Source organism: Hyperoodon ampullatus (assembly GCF_949752795.1).
Source record: "Hyperoodon ampullatus genome assembly, chromosome: 18".
Classification (NCBI taxonomy): Eukaryota; Metazoa; Chordata; class Mammalia; order Artiodactyla; family Ziphiidae; genus Hyperoodon; species Hyperoodon ampullatus.
The window spans coordinates 44714163-44729782 of NC_136931.1; the positions used below are offsets into that span (position 1 = coordinate 44714163).

The 15620-nt window shown below is 43.2% G+C and overlaps 1 protein-coding gene across 1 annotated transcript in view; it reads right to left on the reverse strand.

The window, feature by feature from the left end:
* Positions 1-1613: 1613 nt before the first annotated feature.
* The window catches only part of ANKRD27 (ankyrin repeat domain 27), a gene marked incomplete at its 3' end in the record, with an annotated part of 51175 nt that continues 37168 nt past the window's right edge, over positions 1614-15620 (reverse strand). The window contains exons 22-29 of the mRNA XM_079723187.1: positions 15147-15269; positions 7878-8075; positions 7072-7191; positions 5713-5874; positions 4557-4668; positions 3371-3449; positions 3110-3182; positions 1614-1847 (exon numbers count right to left, since the gene is read on the reverse strand). Of these exons, the coding sequence (XP_079579313.1) occupies positions 1614-1847; positions 3110-3182; positions 3371-3449; positions 4557-4668; positions 5713-5874; positions 7072-7191; positions 7878-8075; positions 15147-15269 (1101 nt within the window). The remainder of the gene's footprint in view (positions 1848-3109; positions 3183-3370; positions 3450-4556; positions 4669-5712; positions 5875-7071; positions 7192-7877; positions 8076-15146; positions 15270-15620) is intronic.

The following is a 15620-nucleotide window of genomic DNA, read 5'->3' on the forward strand; positions in this document are numbered from 1 at the left end:
AGGTGGTGTCAAGTATATGTATTTGCATCTTGGAAATGGCCATGCTGATAAACTGCATAGGGTCAAGTTTCTTACTTAGGATGGGAGAGAAGTACAGCAACTTAAGTCAATAAGGTGGTTTTGTTTAAAAGTGGGGGAAAGGAGTAAAAATAGAACAAAGAAACTTGCAAAGCAACAGTGCTTATTTCCTGTTTGGGCTCAGAAGCTGTATTATATTGGGTTTTGCTCTTCTGATGTTAAAGGAAATTCAAACATCCTTGTGGGGGCCCTAGACACCGGGCTTACTGGATTAGGTCAGCCCTACTCAGGGTACATGGGTAATGCTCTCCAGATGATCCAGTTTACATGCTTCAGTCGTACTTATATCTATAACTGAAAAATAAAATATCTCCATCCAATGGGGGAAGATTTTTCCATATACAAAGCACATGTTTATAGCAGAAAGGCTGAGAAATACATCTCCCTAGCAAAACAAACAAAAAAGTACACTGTGACACGCTCAAGAATCATAAAGTTTACTGTTTCTTTTCCATCATTTGGCACATGTCCAAGGCACATTAGAAAATTAAAAATCATAAATTACTTTGTAGAAAAATAATCAGCCCCTCCCTTCTGTACATACGCAAGTGTTTCCAAGAACGTGCACAGAACCATTTTCCTATTACAAAGTTGTTTGAAAATGTACTCTGGACAAACCCATGTTTGCAGCTCTAGACCAATTGATAACAAAAAAATGAGTATAAGCTATAGAAATTTATAAAAAGGAAATTTATAAATGGCAATAAATTCTAATTTAAGGTAGCTTTGACCTGGTTTGTGCTGTAAGTTTTGAATCTGAATCAAAAGACTAAGAAAAGGTGTGCCAAGTCTACTGTCTAGTTCAGGAACCATCCATCAGGTGTGACATTTAAGGGAGGCTCTTAACGGAAAGGGATTTTTCCAGAGGCACTGCTACAGATGTATTAGTGCAGTGATCAATTATCTGTACTTAATTTTTTAGAAGAAAAATTATAACCAACTTTCCTCACATACATAGTGTAGAACATGTCGTATGTGTCCTTTCAACTAAAATGAGCATCAAAATGGCATTTAGGCATCTTTGGATTCAAGTGTTGCTTGCAAAGGGACATTTTTCAGGTCCTATTTCCTTCATTCCAATGCAACATTTCCGCCCGGCCTCCATGGTACCATGAAACCTAAATTGCTTTTCTTCAGCTTATCGCAGAGGGAGGAATTCTTTTAGCTGTGGTTTGCAAGTTTATACACATCCCAGAGGTCTAGCACCTTTCAATAGAAGGAGGTCAGAATCTGGTGATGAAACCTCACTGTAACCAAGGAACCCTAATACATAAGAAGAAGCGTCTTAAGGATCTGGACACTACTGGAATTTTTGTCCATTCCTTTTCAAGTGTATCCATTAGCTTTGAAGAGGAAAGAGATGGTGATAGCTTTTTGTTGTTGCATTCCTTCCATCAGCCACAGAAAAGCTTTCAGGACCTTTCTGCTTTTCTCTCAAGACAAACAGTAAGTTCATTTAGTTCTAAGCTGTACTCATGCTTGGCATCTTCTTGTTGAGGACTCACTTCTTGGCAGTAGATAATTCCTTATTACTGTTAAGACTGGGAAATGCTAGCCTCTTGGGGAGTGGTCAGGTTGCCAGCAGTCTCTGGGCCCTTGGGTACAACCGCATCATTGACTGTGTGTCTACAGAGCATTCGCCTTTGTCCGGGAGCAGTTTGTCTCGGTCCAGGCCTCTCCGGCTGACCATCGTTTCCTTTGTCAGCCGTCTGAGAGCTGCTCTGGTCTGGCAGGTTATTCTGCTTCCGAGTGACTCTTTGCCTCCCTGGCTAAAGAAAAGGTATGATTCAAACAGCTCACATTTGTGCTATACTTGAAACAACCCACACAATAACAGCTACCATAGAGTGCTTCTATGTGCCATCCAATGTGCTCAGTACTTTCCAGGCATAATTTCAACTCTTAACATCCCTGCAGTGAAAGTATGACATTTGCGTGCTCCATGTGTCAGACACAATGTAAACGCTTTACATGTTTTCACATTTAATCTTTACAACTCTAACAAGTGTGTACTATTGTTATCCCCATTTTACATACAGCTGAGGAAACAGGATCAGCAAAAGTTAAGCAATCTGCCTTAAGTCCCCCAGCTATCAAGGGAAAAGCTAACACTTGATTGAACCCAGGCAGATTTCAAAGTTTGCAGGTTTCCCAGCCAGCAGCAGGTCTATTAGCAAAGCCATGGAAGATTAACTATGAAATCAAAATTAATCATCTTAACAAAAATCATTAATTCTCTAAAAGATTTAGAACTTCAGTGTATTTGTTCCAACAAGCCTATGCCACACATACTATAAATTTGAGTTCTCATAAATAAGGCATATATTTATATTGGCAAGCAGCAATAAGAAAAGCCATGTTTCAACACGGTCCTACTGTATAGCACAGGGAACTATATTCAATATCTTGTAATAAACTATAGTGGAAAAAACGTGAAAAAGAATACATAACTGAATCACTTTGCTGTACACTAGAAACTAACACAACAGTGTAAATCAGCTATACTTCAATTTAAAAAAAAGCCAAGCCAAGCCATGTTTTCTGAGAAGAGCCACCTAAAAACACCACAGAATGTAAAGCAGGCTTCTTTTTATAATGAGAATTAAATAGTGCTATAGGAAGATGGCCACATACAGAATTGTCTATACGAGCAACTTTATACCATACTTGAAGTTTTTTACCCATCTATATACAAACGTGTTTTCTTCCTTACATTAGTGATTAACACATTAGTGAATTTGCTTCCATAGTAAAATGTGAGATAGTTCATCTAGTATGCACACTGTAAACTGCAGCATCTTTCCATGCATTACAACTATTTCCCACTTTTTCTTCACTTTCCTTTCTCAGCTCAGAAATGCATTATTAAATATAACAATAAGTGACCATGCCACTAAGGAACTCATTTTAATTGTTAGTAGCTCTTATCAGTGAAGGGAATAATGAAATGAGAAATGTGTTTACCATGGATTAGTTTTGAAAAATTCAGGCTTGAAAAAGTAAGATTACAAGCCAGTGTTTAATAACTCACCTCATGCAAAGAATCTTCAGCAAAATTAGGGACACTTCTATCTCTTGCCATCATCTCCCTTGAGGTCCTTCCCCTGAAACCCAAAACAAACTAAAATAAACGTTAGGGATAGTGGTGCGAAATACTCTTGTTGGCCACGAGGCGGCAGCATTTCATGAGTACAGATTTATTTATAACCCATTAAAGCTGCATATAATCTGTTTGAGTTGTAAGTAAAGCTAAGGTCAAAAGCACAGAAATCAACTCGAATCTTATACTCACTTAAACTGACCAACTGAGTGGACAAAGTAAAACTGTCTTGTAAAAGGTTCATCTGGTAGATCATACATTTTGGAGTTCCCTGTAGGTAAGAGGATAAACATCTGAAAACTTCCAAACTAGTTTCAGAATTGTTTAAAAATTATAGCACAGATGCAAACTTTCAACTTTCTTTTTGTTAAAGTTTAACAAAATTTAGGAAATTAAGCACTGCATTTGATTACAGAAACATATTTGTAGATACCTATTTATTACTGTGTGAACCCCCATGAAACAAAGATAAATTCTTAATACACTGATATTCCCCAGGCACAGCCAACTAGGGTGAGACAGCCTCAGGATTATCCAGATATGTGAATGGGCTTATTCACATTACTGCACTGCAAACTACAATTGCAATTTTTTTAAAAGTTGAACAAGGACCCCATCTAAACTGTAACAACTTTTTAAAAAAGAGGAAAATGGGCTTCCCTGGTGGCACAGTGGTTGGGAGTCCGCCTGCCGATGCAGGGGACACAAGTTCGTGCCCCGGTCCGGGAAGATCCCATATGCCGCGGAGCGGCTGGGCCCGTGAGCCATGGCCGCTAAGCCTGTGTGTCCGGAGCCTGTGCTCCGCAACGGGAGAGGCCACAACAGTGAGAGGCCCGCGTACCACAAAAAAAAAAAAAAAGAAAAGAGGAAAATACTTCAGCCCCACCCCTGTTTGGCAGCTGCTGTTCTAATGACCATCTACCTCTGTACACCTGCAGATTAAAAAAGAAATCTTTAAAGGTAGCATTTACCCCAGATGTCCAGGAAATGCTGAGAAAAAGGCCTGGATTCAGAACATGAGACATGAAAGAAACTACCAGAGGTGGTTCCTCCTCCCTGACTGGCGAGTGGAGGCCTGACCTTCAGGGTAATGCCCAGAGTGTCCATCTTACCTCTTAGGGAGCATCACAATCAAGCAGAAAACCAGTATCCAAACAATGGATGAAAAAGGATATTACATACATTTCTGGATGAAATGTATGTTACAGGATGGATGAAACAGGATATAACACACATTTCTTTGGTGCCTATATCCCACCCCCAGTCATGATTATAATTATGTTTTACATTTACAATTAAGTGAAAACCAGCAACCAACCACTCATGAACTTCCAAATAAACCCAAGTTGAGAATTACAGAAAGGATGTGAGTTCTTACATTTTTTCCTGATCTTGACAGTAACGTACTCATTGTGGTCTGTTTCTCCAACATCATCTAATGTGGCCACACAGCTTGGTACTACCTGAAGCAATTCCATTATTTTTGAATTCTACAATGTGAAAGGAAAAAGGTAACAGTGACGTTTTGTATGCTTTCTTAGCAGGTTATTGCCTGTTTTTGATCTAAATGTCAGTGTTGGCATGGCTGGGCAGAAAAGCTAAGAAGCAGCTACAGACAAAACTCTGAGGCCATAAAGCCTAGTGGTGAAGAACAGCACCGCATTTGGGGGCTGGCTCTGCCCTCTACTAGGTGGGACTCTGGGCCCGTGTTTCACTGCTCTGTGCAACTGGGTTGACAAGAATAGGATCTATTATTGTAGAGTTACCATGAGGTTATCAAGCGCCCAGCACATAGTAAGTGCTCAATAAAAGATATTCATCATTTGAGAAAGTGCTAAATTGAAAGTATAAAATTTTTCAATTCTGTTAAGAAACACAATTGAAAATTAGAAATTAATATACTAAGCCTATAAGTAGGTTGGATTTATGGTGACTTTAATATGTCAGTGGTGTCATTTCACAGCCCAGTAGTTGTCTACCTGAGTAGGAAAGTAGATAAAGATTCAACATGAAAAGAGGAACAGTAAGAGGTCCCTCCTTCAGTCTCCTCCTACTTCCTCACCATTTCTCCATGGCGCACGTCCACGCACTGGGAGGGTGGTAAACCGCGCATCACACTTCTCCTTACAGAACTCAAGGTTTGTTCACTAACTGCACACACTCCCTCCCTCGTGCTGCTAGGACCACAGGCGTATTCCCAGTGCAGGGAGGGTGAGACCAGGATGCTGTGTCAACCTGCTCTTCCCCGCGAGTACCTAACTGCTGGACTGTGTGCCAGAGGCGCCGAGGCCTGTGTTGGGTAGGGGGCACCTCTACCCAGGCCTTTGAAAACTACCCCAGCAGGCCACCTCTGATCAGGTGACCAAGGACCAGGGATGCAGCCACACTCACAGACTTCCAGCACACCTACTCAGCCTGGCACGGCAAGTCAGAGGTCTGACTACTGCTCTTTCAGATCTGGTTTAAACACAGGGGATCCCCGTGAGCTGCAAGGGAGCCTGGGATGCCCTCAGCAATGAAGCGCTCCCACCTACCGGTTCAGCACAGTCTATAGCTGTGCACTGCCTCTTGTTCAAGACCTGAACTGATGCTCCATGAAGCAGAAGCAGCTCCACCACGAAGACGTGCTTTTCTATCACAGCCTCGTGCAGTGCTGTGTTGCCCTTATTGTTAGAAGCATTAATGGAGGCCCCATGCTAGAGAGAGAAACGGCACAATCAGAAGGAATGTTGAATCGGTGTGGCACCTATATGGGTGTGGCCTATAACATTCTTTCAACTTTTCTGTATGTCGGAAATTTTTCTTAAGATGTTAGGAGTAAAAGTAATACTGAGGAGGAAAGATTTATCTACAGAGATATTCATGGCAGCATTTATAATTATAACAGGAAAAAAAATAAAAGTCACCTAAATGTATTGAGCAGAAACAGTTAAAAAAAAAAAGACCATGGTACATCCATAATTATTCAACTAATAATTATTCAATTATTCAACTAAAAACTGAGGTTTTAATAAACAGTTTTCGGACCTCCCTGGTGGTCCAGTGGTTAAGAATCCGCCTGCCAATGCAGGGGACATGGGTTTGAGCCCTGGTCCAAGAAGATCCCACATGCCGCGGAGCAACTAAGCCCGTGCGCCACAACTACTGAGCCGCCTGCGCTCTAGAGCCCGCGAGACACAACTACTGAGCCTGCCCGCCTAGAGCCTGTGCTCCGCAACAGGAGAGGCCACCGCAATGAGAAGCCTGCGCACCGCAATGAAGAGTAGCTCCCCCGCTCGCCGCAACTAGAGAAAGCCCACGCACAGCAACGAAGACCCAACACAGCCAAAAATAAATAAATAAATAAATAATAAAATAAATTAATTATAAAAATTAAATAAATAAAATAAACAGCTTTCTATGTTACGTTAAAACAAGCAAGATAGAAAACAATACTGATCTAAACTATGCACATTTTTAAGAAGTCACCAAAGTTAGCTGCCTTTGAGAAACAGGGTTATGGAAAAGTTGGGTTTTTCCCTACTTTTAAAAATTCTTCCTTCTACAGTCAACACATATGCCCTTTATCAAGAGAGGCAAAAAGGAGCAGTGACATAAAAGGACGTTCAGCTCACACTGCAGGTAACAATTCAACTGACATGGTTAAACGAGGCAAGATCCAAACCCTCAGCAAAAGCGGCGTCTCGGTCCTTAACTCTGCATCCCTGATGCCGCTCGGACGCTGAGACCCCGTTATTGCAAAGCTCCCCACCCCAGGGCCAGCTTAAAGCAAAAGCCAAGCGGCCTCCCCCTCCCGCCCCTCCCCGGTGCGCTGCCAGAGGCTCGTCGCGTGGCGGGATGCCCATCACCAAGCCGGGTCAGCAGCTCCTGGGCTGGGGGCGAGGGGTCCTTACCTGCAGCAACAGTGCCGCAACTCCGTGGTGGCCTCCGGAACAGGCATAAAGGAGGGGTGTGCTTCCACTTATATCCTTTTTATTGGGTTTTGCATTAGAATCTAGTAGGCATTTCACCACCTAGGCCAGAGAAGAAAAGTGTTCAACTTTAATTAAAATTTGCAGGGACAGATCATCTAACTTGCTATTCTTTTGACTTTTCTGTAAGCTCATCTAGAAAACTCTTAGATCCATGTCTGACCCTCAGGAGAAAGCAGACCAGTGAAGGGGGAGGGATTAACATTTGCTGAGGGTCTTGTGTGTGTGGAGGCGGTGTACTAGGCACGCGTGTGTTTCATTTAATCATTCCGTCTCCTCTGTGGAGAGCTGTAATTATTACTCCAGTTTCACATGTTAGAAAACTCATGCTAGGCATTACCTGAGATATGATTCCTAGCTTTAAAAACCTTACAGTGGACCTAATAAGGAAAAATGAAAAAATAAATAGATACTGAACTGTCTGGCACAGATGACCAACACCCAAGAATCAGAGAGACAGCTCCCGGCTGGGGTCAGGATCAGAATGACAGCCTCTGTGCTGCCAGGCGTGAATGCCAGTGGGAGGGGGGTTGGCTCCACCCCCAGAAGCCCCAGGGTTCTGTGTTCTGTTGCTGAGTGGTCCTACCGTGTGCATCTCAGAATCTCGGTGCTGGGAGGAAGGAAATGGGCCCATCCTCTGGGCCAGCAAGCAAACCCTTCCCTCGGCAGCACTCCTGCCAAGTGAGGTTCTAACCCTATACCCGCTGCCCAAGAGCCAGGACCCGTACCTGGAAGTGGCCCTTCTGGCAGGCCAGGTGGAGTGGGACGGCCTGCTTTACGTCTCTGGCCCCCACACTGGCACCGTGCTTCACGAGGAGGAGGACGAGGTCCGCCCGACCATGCAGGGCAGCAATGTGCAGTGGGGAGGAACCATCCTGGTTGGTCACATTCACACCAAGCCCACTGGCAGGAATCTTTGCCAGCTTCTAATAAGTGCAGATGTGGAAACGGAAATGTTGTTAGTACTTAAGGAACCCGGCTGAAGGAACTGAAGCCATCCGTCCCTCACAGGCCCTCTGTAAAATCTGGAGTCACAACGGCATCCTGAATCGGGTTGCCCACAGGTGAATTACTACTTTAGAAAGGTATGATACATCGAAGGATTAACTTCCGTTTTCAAGAAAGCAAGCCCCCTACGATGATACCGTTTTATGCCATGGCAATTGAACGGGGAAGGCAAAGTCTGTTTGACAGATGGTGCTGGAACAAATGGACATCCACATATGGGAAAACTGCCCATCAACCCTTACCTCACACCAAACACAAACACTAAAATGCATCACAGACCTAAATGTAAAAGCTACAACTATTAAACTTCTTGAAGTAAACACAAAAGAAAATCTTTGCAACATTGGGATAAGCAAAGATTTCTTAGATAAGGCACAAAAAGCAAAAGCCATAAAAAGAAGTTTGATAAACTGACTTAATAAATATGTTTAATGTTTGCTCTTTGCATGAGGCAAGTAAGAAAATGAAAAGGCAAGTCACAGAAGGGGAGAAAAATGTTTGCAAATATGTGTATCTGACAAAGGACTTGTACCAACCAAAATTTAAAAGGAAAACAAAACAAACTCTTACAACTCAATAAGACAATCCAACTTTTTAAAAAAAAACAGGCAAAAGAAAAAAAATAGGCAAAAGATTTGAAAAGACTTCACAAAAGAAGACAGTTGAATGGTCGGTCAATGAGCACATAAAATAGCATCCGTAGTTTTCAGGGAAATGCAAATCAAAATCAGGAATCACAAAACCAAAGGGTCAGAAAGCAGATCAGTGATGGTCAGGGGATGGAACATGGGATGGGGCGAACTTCAAAGGGGCAGGAAAGAATATTTTGGGTGATAGAGATAGTCTATATTTTGACTGTGCTGGTGGTTACACATTCGTTTGTCAAACCTCAGAAAACTGTTTGCTACTTATCTCTGAAGTTCACCTTCATTTTTACCATGGAACTTCCTTTTTATTCACAATGGTTTTAAAACCAATCATGTGGATATGAGAACAATCCATCAGTAATTAAAAGGGCAAACAAAACAAACCAATAGAACTAAAAACAAACATTAAATTGTGAGGTTGAATCATATATTTGACAGTGGAATTAATACGTCAATGTTTTCTGTGATTGATCAAGGATTAAAACTTGGGTGATCTAGTTCACTTTTCGATGATTAAAAATGTTATCTCTTTTAAAAAGCCACGCTAAATTTAAAGGGTGAATTTCACTGTATATAAACTATACTTCAAAAATCAAAAACAAGCAGATGAAGAAGTAGAAGGGAAGAACATGATGAAGTACCACTGCACACTTCCCAGAATGGCTAAAGTTAAAAAGTCAAAATACCAAGTGTTGACCGGGATTTGGGGCAACTAGAATTCTCACACCCTGCTGGCGGGAATGAAAAATGCTACAATCGGGCTTCCCTGGTGGCGCAGTGGTTGAGGGTCCGCCTGCCGATGCGGGGGACGCGGGTTCGTGCCCCAGTCCGGGAAGATCCCACATGCCGCGGAGCGGCTGGGCCCGTGAGCCACGGCCACTGAGCCTGTGCGTCCGGAGCCTGTGCTCCGCAACGGGAGAGGCCACAGCAGTGAGAGGCCCACGTACCACAAAAAAAAAAAAAAAAAAAAGCTACAATCACCGTGGAAAACTGGTCATTTCAAGTTAACATATACCTCCTGCATAACCCAGCAATTATACTCCTAGGTAATTACCCAAGTAAAAATATATTTACACAAAGAACTGTACACAAATGTTCACGGTTGTTTTATTCACAAAGCCAAAAACAGGAGACTACCAAATGTCCTGATTCCAGGTGTCGCATGTAATCAACGGTTTATTCTTTATCGCGGAACAGCGCCCCGTGGCACGCCCCTGCCGTACTTTGTTTAGCAGTTCACCCATTGAAGGGCACGTGGGTTGTTTCCAGTTTGGGGATACTGCAAATAAAGTTGCTGTGTACCTTTGTTTACAAGTTTTTGTGAGAACATAAGTTTCCATTCCTCTAAGATAAATGCCCAGGAACGCAATTGCTGAATCATATGGTAATTACATGGTAATTCTATGGTTAGTTTTATAAGGAACTGACAACAAACAGTTTTCCAGAGTGGCTTTTATATTCCCACCAGCAATGGATGAGTGAACCAAGTTCCCCACATCCTCACCGGCATTTGGTGGTGTCACTTTTCACTAATATTTATTTTAGCCATTCTGATAGGCGCATAGCGTTAACTTACTGTGGCTATAATTTGCATTTCCCTGATGGGTAATGACCTTGAATATCCTTTCATGTGCTTATTTGCCATATCTAAATGCTCTTCAATGAAATGTCTGTTCATTCCCTTTGCGCATTTTCTTATTGGTTTGTTTTCTTTCTTTACTATCGAGTTTTGAAAGTTCTTTATATATTCTAGATTCTGGCCCTTTGTCAGATATGTGGTTTGCAGGTATTTTCTCTTTTTTTTTTGCGGTACGCGGGCCTCCCACCACCGTGGCCTCTCCCGTTGCGGAGCACAGGCTCCGGACGCCACAGGCTCAGCGGCCATGGCTCACGGGCCCAGCCGCTCTGCGGCATGTGGGATCTTCCCGGACCGGGGCACGAACCCACGTCCCCTGCATCGGCAGGCGGACTTTCAACCACTGCGCCACCAGGGAAGCCCAGGCATTTTCTTTTAGTCTGTAATCTGCCTGTATAGCTTCTTTGCATGGGTTTCCACAGGACAAGTTTATAATTTAGAAGTCCTACTTATCCATTTGCTCTTTATGGATCATGCTTTGGGTGTCAAGTCTAAGAACTCTTTGCTTAGCCCTGGGTTCCAAAGATTTCCTCCTGTTTTTTTCTAAAAGTTTTATGATTTTACATTTTACGGTTAAGTCTGTGATCCATTTTGAGTTAATTTTTGTACAGGGTGTGAGTTTATGTTGAGGTTCATTTTTTTGCCTGAAGATGTCCACTTGCTCCAGCACTGTTTGTTGAAAAGGCCATCCTTCCCCCACCGACTTGCTGTCAGACCTCAGTTGACTATATATGTGTGGGTCTATTTCTGGGTTCTCTGTTCTGTCCCAGTGATCTGTGTGTCTGTCCCTCCACCAGGGCCACGCTGTCTTGATTACTGTAGCTACATAGTTAGCCTTAATATTGGGTAGAGTGATCCTAATTTATTCTCCTTTGCCAGGATCATTTTAGATATTTTAGGGCCTGCACCTTTCCATATAAATTTTAAAATAAGCTTGTCTATGTCTACAAAAACTTTGTTAGGATTTTAATAGGAACTGCATTAAAACTGCAGATCAATCTGGGGAGAAATAACATCTTTACTAGGTTGAGTCTTCATGATCAGATATACCTAAGTATTTACGCATTTGACTTTTTTCATCATTTTATGATTTCCAGCATACAGATCCTGCCCATGTCTTGTTAAGTGTATACCCAAGTAGTTCATTTTTTTTTGAGCAGTTGTAAATGGCGTTGTATACATAGCATGTGCTCATTCATGTGCTAGCTGTCGAACTCAATGTGTATGTCCCATGCTAAGAAAATTAATTTGACTTTACAAAACAGATATAGTGGTGTTATCCTTTGTACTGCAAGATAATACTACCTTATTTAAAAAGCTTCACCATGGGGCTTCCCTGGTGGCGCAGTGGTTGAGAGTCCACCTGCCGATGCAGGGGACACGGGTTTGTGCCCCGATCCGGGAAGATCCCACATACCGCAGAGCGGCTAGGCCCGTGAGCCATGGCCGCTGAGCCTGCGCGTCCGGAGCCTGTGCTCTACAACAGGAGAGGCCACAACAGTGAGAGGCCCGTGTGCACCAAAAAAAAAAAAAAAAGCTTCACCATGGATGTCTCTAACCTAAGAATATTGAAATGACTTGTAGTCTTTCATTCACTTGTAGCTTTTTTAGCTACAGAGTATTGTGTACATTGGGATGTACAACTTTTCTTCTGTCTGCATGCAGCTGGATATGTACAGTCCAAAAACTGACTTCCCCAAGGTGGGCTGCTGTGAAAAACAAAGGGATTAAAAAGGCAGATGCTGTTTCAAAGGATGTGATGTGAATGAAGTAGCACAGCCCTCAGGCCCATCAGTGACTGTATGGCTGGAAGCAGTTACTGTGTCTCTGCTGTCCTTCTGGGCATTTACCTACTCTGCTCTCCCCCACCTCACAGTTCATTAATTGTAGCAAGAAACTGAATTACACATTACAACATCTGTTGAATTTATTGGATAAATTTATGTTCCTTGCTCTTTTAAAGCCTACTATCTTTTTCTCTTTTTGTAATTTCTCAAAAAGCCACAAAAGTAAATTGCTTCATGCTGTGATTAAATTAAAACTATTCTTCTAGCCCAGTGGTGTGTTTAGAGTTTGCTCGGCGATGCAGAATAAACCGCTGATTACACACAACCTGGAAATCTGGCTGAGTGAACAAAGCCAATCCCCAAAGGTTCCATGCTGTATGATGACTTATATATAACATTTTTGAAATGACAAAATATTAGAACTGGAGAACAGATTAGTGGTTGCCAGGGGTCAGGGATGGGGGGCTGGGGTGACAGGGAGAGACGTGGGTGTGATTATAAAAGGCAACATGAGTTATTCTCCTTGTGATGAGAGAACTGTTCTGTACCTTGAATGTGGTGGTGGACACACAAACCTACACATGTGATAAAACTAAACAGAACGTAGGGCAGTAATGGAAATACAAACAAAAAGAAACAAATGGGACCTATAATGAAACTTAAAAGCTTTTGCACAGCAAAGGAAACCATAAACAAGATGAAAAGACAACCCTCAGAATGGGAGAAAATATTTGCAAACAAATCAACAGCGGATTAATCTCCAAAATATACAAACAGCTCATGCAGCTCAACATCAAAAAAACAAACAACCCAATCAAAAAATGGGCGGGAGGACTCCCCTGGTGGCGCAGTGGTTAAGAATCCGCCTGCCAGTGCAGGGGACATGGGTTCCAACCCTGGTCCAGGAAGATCCCACATGCCACAGAGCAACTAAGCCCATGCGTCACGCTACTGAGCCTGCATGCCACAACTACTGAAGCCGGCAAGCCTAGAGCCCATGCTCCACAAAAAGAGAAGTCACTGCAATGAGAAGCCCACACACCACAACGAAAGAGTAGCTCCTGCTCGCTGCAACTAGAGAAAGTCTGCACACAGCAACAAAGACCCAACACAGCCAAAAATAAATTAAAAAAAAAAAAAGGGTGGAAGGCCTAAATAGACATTTCTCCAAAGAAGACATACAGATGGCCAAGAGGCACATGAGAAGATGCTCAACATCACTAATCATTAAAGAAATGCAAATCAAAACTACAATGAGCTATCACCTCACACCAGTTAGAATGGGCCTCATCAGAAAATCTACAAACAATATATACTGGAGAGGGTGTGGAGAAAATGGAACCCTCTTGACTGTTGGTGGGAATGTAAATTGATACAGACACTATGGAGAACAGTATGGAGGTTCCTTAAAAAACTAAATGTAGAATTACCATACGACCCAACAATCCCACTACTGGGCATATACCCTGAGAAAACCATAATTCAAAAAGACACATGCAGGGCTTCCCTGGTGGTGCAGTGGTTAAGAATCCACCTGCCAATGCAGGGGACATGGGTTCAATCCCCGGTCCAGGAAGATCCCACATGCTGCAGAGCAACTAAGCCCCTGTGCCACAACTACTGAAGCCCACGCGCCTTTAGCCTGTGCTCTGTGACAAGAGAAGCCACCGCGATGAGAAACCTGTGCACCACAACGAAGAGTAGCCCCTGCTCGCCACAACGAGAGAAAGCCCACGCACAGCAACAAAGACCCAACGTAGCCAAAAATTAATTAATTAATTAATTCATTTTAAAAAAGGACACATGCACCCCAGTGTTCATTGCAGCACTATTTACAATAGCCAGGACATGGAAACAACCTAAATGTCCGTCAACAGAGGAATGGATAAAGAAGATGTGGTACATATATACAGTGGAATACTACTCAGCCATGAAAAGGAACGAAACTGGGTCATTTGTAGAGACATGGATGGACCTAGAGACTGTCATACAGAGTGAAGTAAGTCAGAAAGAGAAAAACAAATATCGTATATTAACACATATTTGTGGAATCTAGAAAAATGGTAGAGATGAACCGGTCTGCAGGGCAGAAATAGAGACACAGATGTAGAGAACAAATGTATGGACCCCAAGGGGGGAGAGGGGGAGTGGGATGAATTGGGAGATTGGGATTAACATATATACACTAATATGTATAAAACAGATAACTGATGAGAACCTGCTGTATAGCACAGGGAACTCTACTTCACCACGCTGTACAGTAGAAACTAACAAAACATTGTAAAATAACTATACTGCAATTAAAAACAAAAAACAAAACTAGACAGAACACGTAAATAAACACACGTGCAGGCATGCGCGTGCACATACACACACAAGCACAGATAAAAGCGGGGAAATCTGAGTAAGACGGATGGATTGTATCCATGGTAATATCCTGGTCGGGATATTGTACTGTGTTTTTGCAAGCTATTACCATTGGGGGAAACAGGGTAAAAGGCACAGGGGTCTCTCTGTGCTTGGAGAGAGGGTGCTCCCGCAGAGGGTGCACCAACGTGAGCAAAGGCAGTGGGCAGTGGCTCTTGCCTGCATCCTCCCAAGGGACCACGGCCACATGGACAGAGACCCCCGGGCATGTCTGTTCATAAGCTCCTGCCTTGTGACTCAGGGGCCCTGAGAACCACTGAAACACTAAGCCCGCGTTCATGGCCCTGTTCCCTGACCTGCCCATTCAGAAAGCAGGCAGCCCAAGCCAGATCCTGCATGAGCGTCCACTTTCCTCTACCTTGAGCTGTATCTCAGGGGACACCTACAACCAGCCACTCGGCCGTTAGCTGGCTGAGAAGCAGACAACTTTCCTAAGGGGAAAAAGAAGAATTTGCCCTCTACCCCCATCCCCCAACAGAAGAAAAGCCAAACCTTTTGAGCTGGAGCACATTTGGGGCACTGGCACAAGGGGTGACAAAATTCAAGATCCTCCGCCCTGACAGCATCCTCCGCTTCATCCAGGTCCTCCTCTGTCCACTCCAACAGGTAGCGCACCTGGCGCCGGGCAGTAAGGAGAAACAGGGACTTAAAACCCATCCTCAGCTTCTTTACAAGTTATGGTATCTTAGACACACACACACACACACACACACACTCTCTCTCTCTCTCTCTCTTCTCTAATCAGGACGTATTGATACATTTCCTCAACCACCAAAGTAACTTATAAATGATGGCTGCTCCCTCTTGAGGATTCCAGGGTTCACCCGTGCTCAAGCCTTTCTCAATCCTTTCAGTAGTGACAGAGAGAGACTGAGCTCCCATTTCTGCAGCTTGCGTTAGATTCTTTTCTTCCCTCTTAAATAGGGGAGAGCGGTGTTGCTTCAGTGTGATGGCTTTAGAGCCCTG